We start from the raw sequence: 12,762 nt of genomic DNA on the forward strand, positions 1-12,762 counted from the left end.
TGTATAGATTACTTAAAAATAAAATATTAAAAAAAAAAAAAACTAATTAGGTAAAAACTTGCATTTTAAGATATATCAAAATTAAAATAATCCTATCTTTTGGCACATCTGGGTGGGCGGCTCAGTCAATTGAGCATCTGGCGCTTGGTTTTGGCTCAGGTCATAATCTCACAGTTTGTGGGTTCAGGCCCCTTGTTGGGCTCTCTGCTGAAACAGAGCAGAGCCTGCCTGGAATTCTCTCTCCTTCTCTCTCTGCTCCCCCTTGCTTATGTTCTCTCTCTTTCTCTCTCTCTCTCTTTTCTTCCCTCCCTGTCTTTCTCTCCTCTTCCCTCTCTCTCAAACTTTAAAAAATTCTTTATTTTAATAACTAACGGTATTTTGACACATTCTCTGCTCACACAGACACGCATATATGGTATATTAGTACACCCATTTCCCGTAATAGTGTAGTCTTAGTAGTACGTTGTGTGATAGTTTGTAAAGTGACCATATGTATCATAATTTATAAGTGAACCCTTGATTTTTGCTATTATAATTAATAGTGCAGTGAACGATCCTTGTACTAATGCTGTGCCTCAAGTTTCTCATCATTTCTTCCAGTTATTCTGACGTTTTGGGGTTAAAGGACAGAAACATTTTTTTTAAGGTCTTGGTATAGATTTCTAAACTTCTTTCCAGAATGGTTCTCAAATGATACTTTTATTATGCTTCACATTCTGTTTTTTCCCAGAACAAATTGGTGCAAACAGACATACTTTATAGACAAACTGCAAAATTCACAAGTAGATGTAAGGAAAGGAAAACATCTTTCAAGTAGAAAAACAAATCCCTTTTTTATTTAAAAAATATTTTTAGGTTGGGGAAGCCTGGGTGGCTCAGTCAGTTGAGCATCCAACTCTTACCTGAGGCTCAGGTCATGATTCCAGGGTCATGGGGTCGAGCCCTGTGTCGGACTCTGCTGAGCGTGGAGCCTGCTTAAGATTCTCTGCCCTGCTCCCCCACTTATGTGCATGCTTTCTCTTTCTCTCTCTCTCAAAATTTAAAAAAAAAATTTTTTTTTAAATGTTTAAGCATCAGTGTGGTGCCTTCATGGTTGGAGGACAGTGGATTGGGAAGGATAGCGTGCAGTGGTGGCTTCCAGCTTCAGCGCCATCCTCCGCTCCCTGGTGTGACTTTCCAAATACTGGCGGGAGGGTGGGGGTACTGGAGGGTATCTTAGAGTCTCTGAGAAGGACTCAGAACTAACTTTGTTACTCATTCTAATAGTTTTTTTCTTACGGAGTATTTGAAGCTTCCTGCCTAATGTAGTAACCACAGTATCCATGCTTGATCAAGCATAAACATACTGTTTAAAAACGTACCTGTTACAAAGTCATAGTTTATGAATGAGTGTTAAGTAATATTTTCACAACCATGGTTTTTTTTTTTCCGGTAAAAATCTCTAAACTCATTTTACCTATTGTAAAGCCCAAGTAAAATTCTTACTATACCGGCGGTGTCAGTGTAAAACCTACCAAATTCACAAATTGAGCATCTAATTAGGCAGTGCGTGTAAAACTGTCATGTCAACCGTAAAGTATTCCACAGATGTGTTAGCACTATTGTCTTCTCAGACGTAGCTCTGAAATGATGCAGACTCTTTCCTTCTGTTAGTAAAAAAGTGTTACCCAACAGAGAGGCGCTTACCAGACATTGTTTCCATGGTCCTGGGTTGCTGTGAGTTTTTCATTGTCTAACACTTGAGCCACCACTCTAGTGGCACGGCGTAACGGGATTCATGTTAAGAAACAAGCTACTAGAGGTATTTTAAGCAGTAAAGGGTTTAATATAGAAACTCGGGGATTATACATTCTCAGGAAGAGCGGGAGGTGCAGGATATAGTCAGGCTTCCAGAATTCCACAGCCCGGCCTATTGGAAGAGCTGCAGCTGCTGCCCCAGGTGCGAGGATGGGGAATCAGGACACGGAGTTCAAAAATATGTTGCTGTGGCTGTGACCTGAGGGTTGGGAAGCTTTCCACCACAGTCGCCTAGACATGGAACCAGGGAGTGTGCCCGCCTTCCCCCAGCCCCTGGCGGCTGCTCCCTGGCCTGACTCCCCTGCAGACGACAGTCAGAACAGCAGCCAGAGAGCAGCCAGAGCAGCAGCGGATGGCTGGGCTTTGTGTCTGCCGCTTGTCAGGTGGTCACCAGGTCCTAGCCGTGCCCTGACCTCGGGTGGTGGTTTAGCTTCTGGCCTCCCTGATTCCGAGGGCACGTGCTGGCTCGCCCTCTGAACAGGTTGCATCTTATCATGCCAGCAAACACGAGAGGCTCCAGGATCGATTCAAGGTTGGCAATTCCTTTATTTCCCACTTTTCATAAATTTAAAGCGGAATAAGGGCTGTCCCTGTCTTGTGTTCTGACATATTGGCTTGGCTGGAGGGGCAGGGGCGTGGAGAGACCTGGTCCGCTGGGCTTCCTCCTGCCTGGCGGCCCATCGTGCTCTGCACACCCTGTTCCTGGGAGGAACTGTGGGAGCCTGCCCTTCTGTGGGCTGTCAGCCACACGTGCCCAAGAATAAACTGAGGCAGACGGCAGTATGCTTGGGTTTTCCTTGTTGCACGTATTTAAAACAGAAGACTGAGACTCTGGAAAAAATAGTGTGCTATTCTATATATAGTGTTGCTGGCCAATTTAACATTCTGGTTCCTTGAAAAATCCTCCTACTCATTTTTTGAAAGCTATGGCTTCCCACCCCAGCTGTTTAGAGGTTTTGTTTTTTTCAGTTTCAACATAGTCTGTATGTATTTTATGAAATAATTTGGAATTGAAAGCACAACTTGTTCCCAGAACTCCTGACACCTTTCACCCAAATTCCCTAATTGTGGACGTTGCTGAGGAATTTGAGAATAACTTGCACACACGACTTCCCAGTACATTTCAGTACTTCAGCGTATATTTTTAAGTACAAGGACACCGTCCTACGTATTTACATTCTAACCATCGTGTTTAAATGTTGGAAAATATGGATTTTTCTGACATTGTTTACCCTTCCACAAAAAAAATCCAGGGAAAATTTATTTTAATGTAACAAGTGGTACTAAAACTTGATAATGCACCTTAAAACATTATTTAACTTCTTTTCATTCATCAAGTGCTTGGAGAATATGTAGGGTAGCGTTGTAGGCACTAGGGAAATAAGGTTTGTGCTTCTGTTAGTTTACCCTCCAGAGAGGGAGGCAAAGAGAATTATCAGATGGTGATAAGATGATGCTGGAACTTGGAGGAGAGGGTGAGAATGGCTGGTGGCTGCTGAGAATGGCTGGTGGCTGCTGTAGGGGGTGGCCAGGAAAGGGATCTCTGAGGACGTGCTGAAGTTTGGGCCCAGATGACAAGGAGGCAGCCATGATGGTAATTTGAGATGCTTAACATTCTCAAAGGTACTTATTTCCAGCGATTTCCACAATGTTAAGGATCTGTGAGCCAAACCATCTGCCTGAGGATAGCTACCAGCAAATGCTTTTGTTTTTGTATTATTTTATGGTGAATATCTTCACCTGTTAATTTGCCTGATAATTCAGATTTTATGTCTCCGTCTCCTAGGATCAGCACTGTGCTACTTTTAAGCAATGTGTATCAGTGATGGCTCTGGCATCCTGTTGTGAGGGTCATGACTATGACCCTCTTGGTTTGTGGAACCATTTGTTTTCCATGCAAAGTTTTTCTCATGGTATATTTATTCTCGGGGTTTGGTTTTTTTTAATGTACACTCACCTTCGGATGTTTCAGGCAGCAGCAGCAGCAGCAGCAGGACCCACCGGCACAGCTTTCCCACCCGTGTGAGAAGCCAACCACAAGTTCAGGTGCACTGGGCAGCGATCCAGGTAGGCCTCCCTGACCGTGCTGTTTGACACGGGCTCCTTGTGATTTGTGGCTTGACAGGCTTTTTTCTCCCCTTCTGAATTACACCAAAACTCCCGTATGAATTTGTAATCTACTAAATTTCCTTAGATTAAGAAGCAGGCAGACTGCTGGATTTGTTGCTTTAAAATTATAAACAGTACTTGTGACTTCGCAGTAATTATTACATCTTCCAAAAGTTCCTCAGAGATAAAGAATGTTGGTAAGGGGAAGATAAATACCCTTTACCATCTGGAAAACTGAAAATGCCCAAGTGGAGTCTCAGTAATAGGAAATCTAGAGTTATTGATCAGGCTGTGGTTTAATAGGTCCTAAACTTTGGTCAGTTACTGGTAGTACTAGCTTAGTGAAAAAGCAACTGTGTGACAAAGGCCTTGTAAGCAGAACATGTGAAGAACTCTCAAAACTGAAATAAGGAAACTCAAGGGGGCAAAGGATTTGAACAGATACTTCACCAAAACATGGCTGACAAATGAGCATGTGAAAATACGGTCAATATTAATACTCGTTAGGGAAATGCAAATTAACGCTACATACCTTATTGTAAAAATGAGATACCATTACACACCTTATGATTAGAATGGTTTAATAAAAAAACAAAGTTGACAATACCAAATGCTGACTAAGACCGCAGTTACCATGACACCCATGTATTGTTAGTAAGAATGTAAAAGGGGACAGCAACTTTGGAAGATGGTTTAGTATTTTCTTATAAACTGAAAAGTCCCCTTAACCATGTGATTCAAGAGTCCCACTCTAGGTACGCGACCAAGAAAAAAGTAAACTTAGGTTCACAGGAAAACTTGTATGGGGATGCTCATAGCAGCTTCCTAATTGTCAGAAACTCGGAGCTACCTAAATGTCCTTCAGCTGGTGAATGGATGCACATCTGTGGCACCTTCAAACAGTGGACCATGTTTAACAATAAAAAGGAATGAACTGGTGCTTTTTCCAATTCTTCCTGATATTTATAGCTAACAACCGCAGACATTTGTATCAAACAAACATAAGAAACATCCTGAAGGGTCGAGAGGAGACAGACTGCTTAAGAGGCTCGGGCCCAGAGGAATGACATGGTGTGTAGCCTGGGTTTTCACTTTGCCTCACACACCCTGGGTTTGGTGAAGAAGCCATGGTGCAGACCAAGTAAAGCCTACTCTGTGTCGTCAGAAGGGACTACTTAGCGCATAAAAACCTTTATATACTAAATACTCTAGTCCCACCCAACAGGATCATAAACTGGCCTTGTCGTCACCCCACTGCCTCAGCATGGGCCACGTGGGAGCACAGGCTGGTATCCCCAACTGGTGGCACAAGGTGTACCTCCCGCTTCCCCTGGCTAGGGTGGTGTCAGAGAAAGCCAAGGTGGGGAGCTGGGATTTTTGTTTCCTCCAGGAGAGAATGAGAGGCCCTGTCCCTTGGTGTCCATGGTCATTGGGAGCCTAGACTTCCACCCAGCCATACGAGGCATCCCTCTGGTTTCCCGTTGAGTAGTTTCAAAAAGAAGCCTAGTGGAGAATTAGGAGGCAGTGATTCGAGGCAGTAACTCCCACAGTGTCCGTGAGAGGCTGTCAAGAGGCGTTCCTACCCTTCCGGTCAGGGGGATCTTAATGGAGGACAGTGGGGAGCCAGAAGTCCTGCGTGTGCACAGTGGTCACGATCGCACACGCACTCCCTCTCTGGCCGCAGCAAGGCAACAGTCTCTCCCCCACTGGTGCTGTGTCAGAAGAGGCCTGCTGGAAGAGAAGATTTAAGTAAGACTCACGGTCTCGTAACATGCAGCACAGCAGATGCCTAGGATTTGATCAGAAGTATCTATCATACCAAGAGCCAGAAAAAATTCAACTTGAGAAAAGACTGTTCATAGACACCACTACCTAGATGACACTGATGTTAGAAGTAATCTCACAAGCATTTTTATTATATATTGTTTTTTTATTTTATTTGTTCTGAGAGAGGAGAGAGTATGAATGGGAGAGGGGCAGATAGACTGGGAAGAGGGAGAGAATCCCAAGCAGGCTGTGTACTGTCAGCGCAGACGCTGACACGGGCTCGATCTCACAGACCATGAGATCACAACCTGAGCCAAAACTAGAGTTGGACACTAACCAACTGAGCTACCTGGGCGCCCCTCACAAGGAGTTTTAAAGCAGCTATCAGAAAAATGCAGCACTGAGCAGTTATGAACAGCTTAAAACAAATGAAAAAATAGCTTCAAGAAAGAAGATACAAGATGAACTAAATGGAAATTTTAGAACTGAAAAATAATAGTACCTAAAATTTTCACATGCAGTGGGTGGGTCCAACAGGTAAATGGAAGGACAGAGGAGACAATGCATGAGCTTGAAGACAGAACAATAGAAATTACCCATTCTGAGCAACAGAGAGAATTAGGCTGGACAAAACGAATGAAGCCTTGGACACCCATGGGAGCATAGTAGAAAGATCTGAGGGGTGCACCATGAAACTCTCGGTGGATGAGGAGGATGGGGCTGAAAAAGTATTCGAAGAAATGACGGCTAAAAGTTCCCAGCTTGGGCAAAAGATCTAAAACCAGATTTAATAAACTGAGTAAATCTCTAACAGTTAAGCCCAAAGAAATTTATGCCAAGACGTGATAACCTAGCTTTTGAAAAGTGAAACAAAAGAAGCAGCTCTTGAAACCAACTAGAAACATCTTGCCCGTAGCAGTTTGCATGGCAGCAGGTTTCTCATCTGAAATCACGGAGATCACTGGGAAGAGGCACAACATTTTTCAAGTACTGAAAAGAAGACACTCTCAACCCAGAATTCCCAGTGAAAATTTCCTTCAGAAATGAAGAGAAAAATTAAAGAGAACTTCTCACCAGCAGACCCACCCTAAAGTAATGGCTAAGTGAAGCTTTCTAAACAGAAATAATAAGGGAACTAACTGGGAACCTCAGAAAGGAAAAAAAAAAACACAGTAGAAAGTAAAAATATGGGTAAACAATAGATGCTCCTCTCCTTTTGAGTTTTCTAAATTATGTTTAACGATTGAGGCAAGAATTAGAACATTGATTTGGTTCTTAGCGTCTATGTAGAAAATATTGCGAGAGTAAAGGATGTAAAAGGAGGTGAAGTTTCTACATTTCAACTACGATAGCCAGTCTGGAAAACAGCTTGTCATTTTCTTTAAAAACCGAACAAGTACTAACCACACAACCCAGCAATTAGACTCGTGGGCATTTACCCCAGAGAAATGACAACTTAGCCGTCCATGCACAAACCTGTACAAAGATGTTCAGAGCAGCTTTGTTTCTCATGATCAAAAACTGGAAACAACCACACTGTCCTACAGGAAGATGAATGGTCAAATGAACCGTAGTACATCCGTGGAAGACTAGTCAGGACTAAAAAACAAAACAGCTGTTGATAACCTGCCACAACTTGGATGAGTCTCAAGGGCATTAGGCTGAGAGCAGAAGAAAATCTCAAAAGATCTCATTACAGCGTGATTCAATTTGTGTAACATTCTAAAAATGACAAATTTGTAGAGGTAGAGAACAAATTAGTCGGCTGCCTGCAGTTAGGGAAGGTCGGGGCGGAGAAGTGGGTATGAATCAGAGGCGAGAGCAGGAAAGAGATCTTTGTGGTACTCGAACAGTTCTCCGTATCAATAATGGTGCTGGTGGCCACATGGATCTACACATAGGATAAAACAGCATGGCCTGACACACAACTTTGTACCACTGGCATATCCAAGTTTGGGTGTGAGCCGTAGTTACATAGGATTTAGTTATTCAGTGAAATTGAGCTGAAGTGTACACAGGACCATTCTGAACAGTCTTTGCAACTTCCTGTAAATAATTATTTCAAAACAAAATTTAAGTAACAGATTACATATATGTACAACTAAGTTCAGTCTTCTTTCACAGCATAATGCCCTTATTGTGAAACATAGAATAAATGTATTCTGGGGATTGACCGCAGAGGGGCAGCACAAGCAAATTTTGGAGGGCGGTGGGGCAGTTCTGCCTCTGGGTGGCGATACTGGTTCTGCAGCTCTGCGTGCTTGTCAGAACTTGTAAAGCTGTAAGTGAACACACGTTACTTTAAATAAATATTAAAAGTCAAAACAGGAAGTTATAATAGTCAAACTAAAATACATTCTCTAGGAGCTTACCTTTTGATGACTTTGAGAAATTTCCAAAAATGTCTAAGAGATATCCTTGTTTTCTTTCCCAGCAGGAGATGCTATAAGTGAAGAAGACATGCTTCAGGCGGCTGTGACCATGTCTTTAGAAATTGTTAGAAATAATTTCAAAACGGAAGGGAAAAAATAATACCTTTTATAAATCATTTAGACATTCATTCTTTCCAACATTATCCTGGGTGATTACAGCATAGAGGGTCCATTTTAGTAACGTGTCAAAGAAACAATGTTCAACAGAGGAAATAAGATTTAAGGCGGTTTGCAACAAAAAGATGAGAAAGTGGAAAAATGTGCCAGTTGTAGGACTAAATAATGACCCTCCAGACACTAGCCAAAGAGGCATTTAGCAATTAAAGAAATTTAAAATAGTTTTCTAAATGTTCCTTTTCTTTCCAAGTGTGCAATATCTAACATGTCTCAAGTTAGGGCATTTTTCTTGGATCTTTTTGCAAACCAACTAATTAGCTCTTGCCGCAGAATTTTTTCCATACGTTTTCTTTTAATCCTTTCAGCTCTGGTCAGTTGGCTCCCTTTTTCATCATCTCTTAGTTGCTTTTATCTCTCATTAACCAAGTTAACCTTTTAGGACAGTGTCTCTTTTCTGTGTGGATAGTAGTAATGGTTCCAGAAGGATTAGCTGCTTTCCCTCCAGTTACGTAGCGTGCCCTGCCCTTGGATGTTTTCTGCTGTTACTTTCTCTGATCACAATTTCTTGGGGACTTGGTTTTCCTTACTTTTCTACAACTCTTTTGAAAGATGGTAATCTTTCTTGAGGTTTTGCTTTCTAAGCCCTCTACGATGGGATCATTGTTTCATGATTCGGAAGCATTCCTAAACTCTGAAATCAACTCTGCACAAGTATTTGAGAATTTTTTAATGATATGAGCACATCCTTTTCCAGATGCTTTTTGAATGTCTTCTCAATTATGTCAGACCTTTTACAGCTTTGCTGTAACCCTTTCTCTGGCGCCTTGGTATTTCCTTGTTCTCTCCAATTGAGAAAAATAGGGAGAAGCATAGTATGCAAGCACGTTTCCTTCTGTGTAAGACTTAACAAGTAATACCCACCATGAATGTATGAGACAAAGTTTGGCTTTTGATTTAGTTGCGGTTTCATTTTCTTCTCTCCTGTGCCTGGAGCTGTCCGTTGTGGAGCCATGGGGCGTAGACATCTGCCTCTGCTGTACATCGTGTAGCGGGATAGATAGCTTGCTGGAGATGATAGTCTGGAACATGAAAATAATCTACTAACAAAAATATATTCAAATTTATACTATGACTTGACACTCGCATCATGTTTAAATAGCTAAAGAATTAGAGAAGTCACACAGTAGTCACTGGGTCTGTAAATACAAAAGTCTTTAGTTTTGATAAACATTCTTTAATTGGGATGCACAGAGAGTTTGTTGCTGGGTCAATACAGTCGTATGATTTTGGTGAAAATTAACTGTCTCTCTGAAATGGACATTTCAGATTCCATCACTTATTCCCCATCCCTCATTCTCCATCCCCCCTTTTGAAGCTCTTTTGAATGTTGAATCGTTCATAAGCTAGGAAATCGTTCATAAGCTGAAAATTAGGAAATTTCAGCCGACAGCTTAGAACATTAAAGTATGATGTGTTGCCATGACTAGTGTGGCTGTATACATTTTATCAGGGAAATTTTTTGGATCTAGGATTTATGGCTGAGAAGAAAAGAGATGAGGAAATGACTTTTTATCATTATGAAGTAGCTTTTTTCTTTTTGTATAGAGACACATTATTTTTAGTCATTATTTTGTGCCAAATAAAGTTTTCTGAAGTTTCCCTTGCACAATTAGGCAGTTTTCATTTAAAATCTTAAGTGTTCTTTTGAGAACTGAAAAGGGTTTCCGTAGGGTCATGAGACTTCAGAACGGCAGGGACGTTGTTGGGGTTTAGTCCTGCTCTCTCAAGATTTACAAACCAGGATATTTTAAGGCTGAACATTTCTGTCGTTATCCCCAGGAAGCTTGTCCTGTTTTTTACGGATATTTGGGTTTTACCTTTTCCCATTGAAAAATTACATTTGACTTTCCGTACACTTGAATGGATGAGCTGCCTAATATAAAAATGAGAGAAGAAATATGCAGAAAGTTTTAACCTTAGAGTTTATAAAGTTGTTCTATTACACACCTTAATTAAAGTACTTAAGGAAATATATAGCTTGTTGATCTTCGTTTAGGGATTTTTTTTTTTTAAGCAGAGCTGAGGACACACTGGATACATTTGTGAATGTGTTTATTTACTTTCTTATGATTGTTACATTCAGCAGGGAGATCCAGAATGACTAGGGGACTGCCAATTTGTTTGAATTGGCTTAAACTTAATTTAGATTCCATTTCTTAATCAATTGGCTAGTATGAAAAGATGCCAATGCCGGTAACTACAGTATCAGAAAACTTAGTTACACAAAAGTGTAGTTCACACATCTGGAACTGCTGTTTACTGGCATAATCCTGCAAGAAAGTCAGGAACAATGAAATTCACAAAAACTGTCCTGCTAAAAACTCTATATAAAGCTTTCCATTCTGTTTTACTAATTGGGAACACCTTAATGTTTAATATTTAAACTACCGGTATCATTTTTCTAATGTATAAGTTGCATTACCAGGATAAAATACGTATAGTGGTGATGCCAGTGTTTAAACTGTAAACAAGTTTTGGAAACACCACTTTCATATTTTGAGATGCTATGGATTTTAATAAGTAGTTATTTATGTCTTTAAAATTCACAGCAGTTAAAAAAAACTCAGCAGTTAACCTCTGATCTAAAACCATCAATAAATACTTTTTATAGTAATTAACATAAAATATTTCAATAATGCAAATTGTTTGAAAAGATTGCTGCAGGTAAACTGTTTTAAGATCGTGGTCAAATAATTCACAATTCACAGAATATGTAAGAGGTGCTTTTTTTCTTTAAAACTTGATTTTTCTTAATTAAGACTTTGTTCATGCCAAAGTTAATAAGGAAAAAAGCTCAAAACTGGTTGAAGATCATTATAGGTAACACTACCAATAGTCTGTGTTGTTTCATTTAATATTAAGTTGAACAAGGTAATTTTTATTCCTGTCAGAGCCTAAATTACAGTTTTAATGTCTGCATGTTTGATACTCCTTAAAAAGTACCATGCGAGTGCCAAGATTTATTAAATGTCTTAAAAATTGGCCCATTGGACCCATGCAGATTCAAAGAAGACTGAGTCCGTGCATAAGCAAAATAATAGTGATAGAAATTAAAATATCTACCGTTGAAATCTAGGTTTTTAAATTCTCGAAAGGACTCAATAATTAATATTGATGACTTCCTATTAAGTTTAATTGCAACTGAAAAGCCCAAGTGGCCACTACTCTAAATTGTTGGTTGTATCTGAGCCCTAACAAATATGGAGATATTATATATGTTATCTTAATTAAGAAAAACCAGATTGGATCAACTAATCATTTCAGCGGTGTAGATAATTTTTCAAATGAAAACTTCCCTTTATTCCTGGTCCCTTTATAAACCAGTGTTTTTTTGCTAAAGAAATGAACTGGCTTGTATTTTTTAAAGCCTTATGCTTAACAAAAATATTTTGTTCCATTTTGCTTTCATGAATGAAAAGATTATTGATATGGTTGTTTAATTCTTGAACTTTGATTTTTTTTTTGAAGAAAATCTATGCTATTTTTGTTTTCCCAAAATGTTCTGGCATTTTAAGAATTAATGCTAATAACATCACTTCTAAATTTACAGTAATTGGGCTTCCATGTTTAATTAATAATAGTGTATCAGTAAATGTTTTAAGACTGGATTTGTAGACAAAGAATGGGAAGCAATAGTGAAATATATGTGGGAATTTCTGACTCATTCAGGGAGCACTCCCCTTGTTTCTTGCATAGTTCAAAGATTGAGTGCTTCCAGGGATTTTTTTTAGTTTTTTTTTTTTTTTAAAGAGAAAAGCGTCCATTTGAATGTGAACAATAGAATTTCTACAACACTGGACTACTAGAAATAACTTTTTAAAAATTACTGTTGTGTGTAAATTATTTGAAATTCAAGTACAAAACACACCTGAAAAAGCGTTGTCTTTTTGGCCACAACACAAGGGCAGTGCCGTTTGCTCAGGACCCAACTGCGCAGCCCTCTGGGTGTGTTCCTCTCCCTGGACTTCTCCCGCGGTTACCACACACACAGGCCTTCCTGTCTGGTCCTTAGAAAAGCCGGGCTTCCAAAGCACTGTTGAACACTGAGGGTTCTCTTGTACATGTGGATGTTCAATGAGTTGTATTTTAAATATCAAAGATTATTAAATAAAGATAATGTTTGCTTTTTTATTTCTGCTTTCATTTGTATTTATTAATTCCTAGCCTTGCTCTGCAAAGTACGGTCGAAGGACCAGCAGCATCTGTACCCCTGCGAGCTTTTCAGAAACGCAGAGCTCCAGGCCACAACTACGGAGCCAGAACCTGCATCTTTACCAAGGCCCCCAGGGAATTCACATGCAGATTCAAGTTTGAGAGGCCTTGCTTTATGGGCTGCTTGGCACTGATCCTCCGTTCCAGCTAACTGCTGCCGAAGGGCCCATAATTACTGGATCCTCTGGTCTTTAACAAGGGACCCTAAGAATTCCAAATTTTTACTTGACATCTGATTGGTAACATCGTTTCTCAATTGGCTTTTAAC

At 40.1% G+C, this 12,762-nt stretch overlaps 1 protein-coding gene across 5 annotated transcripts in view; it reads left to right on the forward strand.

Annotated features, from left to right (window-relative positions):
• Positions 1-12,413, forward strand: part of ATXN3 (ataxin 3) — a 36,683-nt gene extending 24,270 nt beyond the window's left edge. For 3 of the 5 annotated variants that reach the window (XM_077780959.1, XM_077780961.1, XM_077780962.1), the window contains exons 10-11: positions 3,770-3,864; positions 8,108-12,413. In XM_077780959.1, the coding sequence (XP_077637085.1) occupies positions 3,770-3,864; positions 8,108-8,205 (193 nt within the window). In that variant the 3' untranslated portion in view covers positions 8,206-12,413. Of the gene's footprint in view, positions 1-3,769; positions 3,865-8,107 lie in introns of those variants that run through there. The other 2 variants (XM_077780960.1, XM_077780963.1) reach the window with 2 other exon arrangements.
• The last annotated feature ends 349 nt before the right edge of the window (positions 12,414-12,762 follow it).

The sequence above is a fragment of the Crocuta crocuta genome, unplaced genomic scaffold (assembly GCF_008692635.1).
Source record: "Crocuta crocuta isolate KB4526 unplaced genomic scaffold, BGI_CrCroc_1.0 scaffold299, whole genome shotgun sequence".
Lineage (NCBI taxonomy): Eukaryota > Metazoa > Chordata > Mammalia > Carnivora > Hyaenidae > Crocuta > Crocuta crocuta.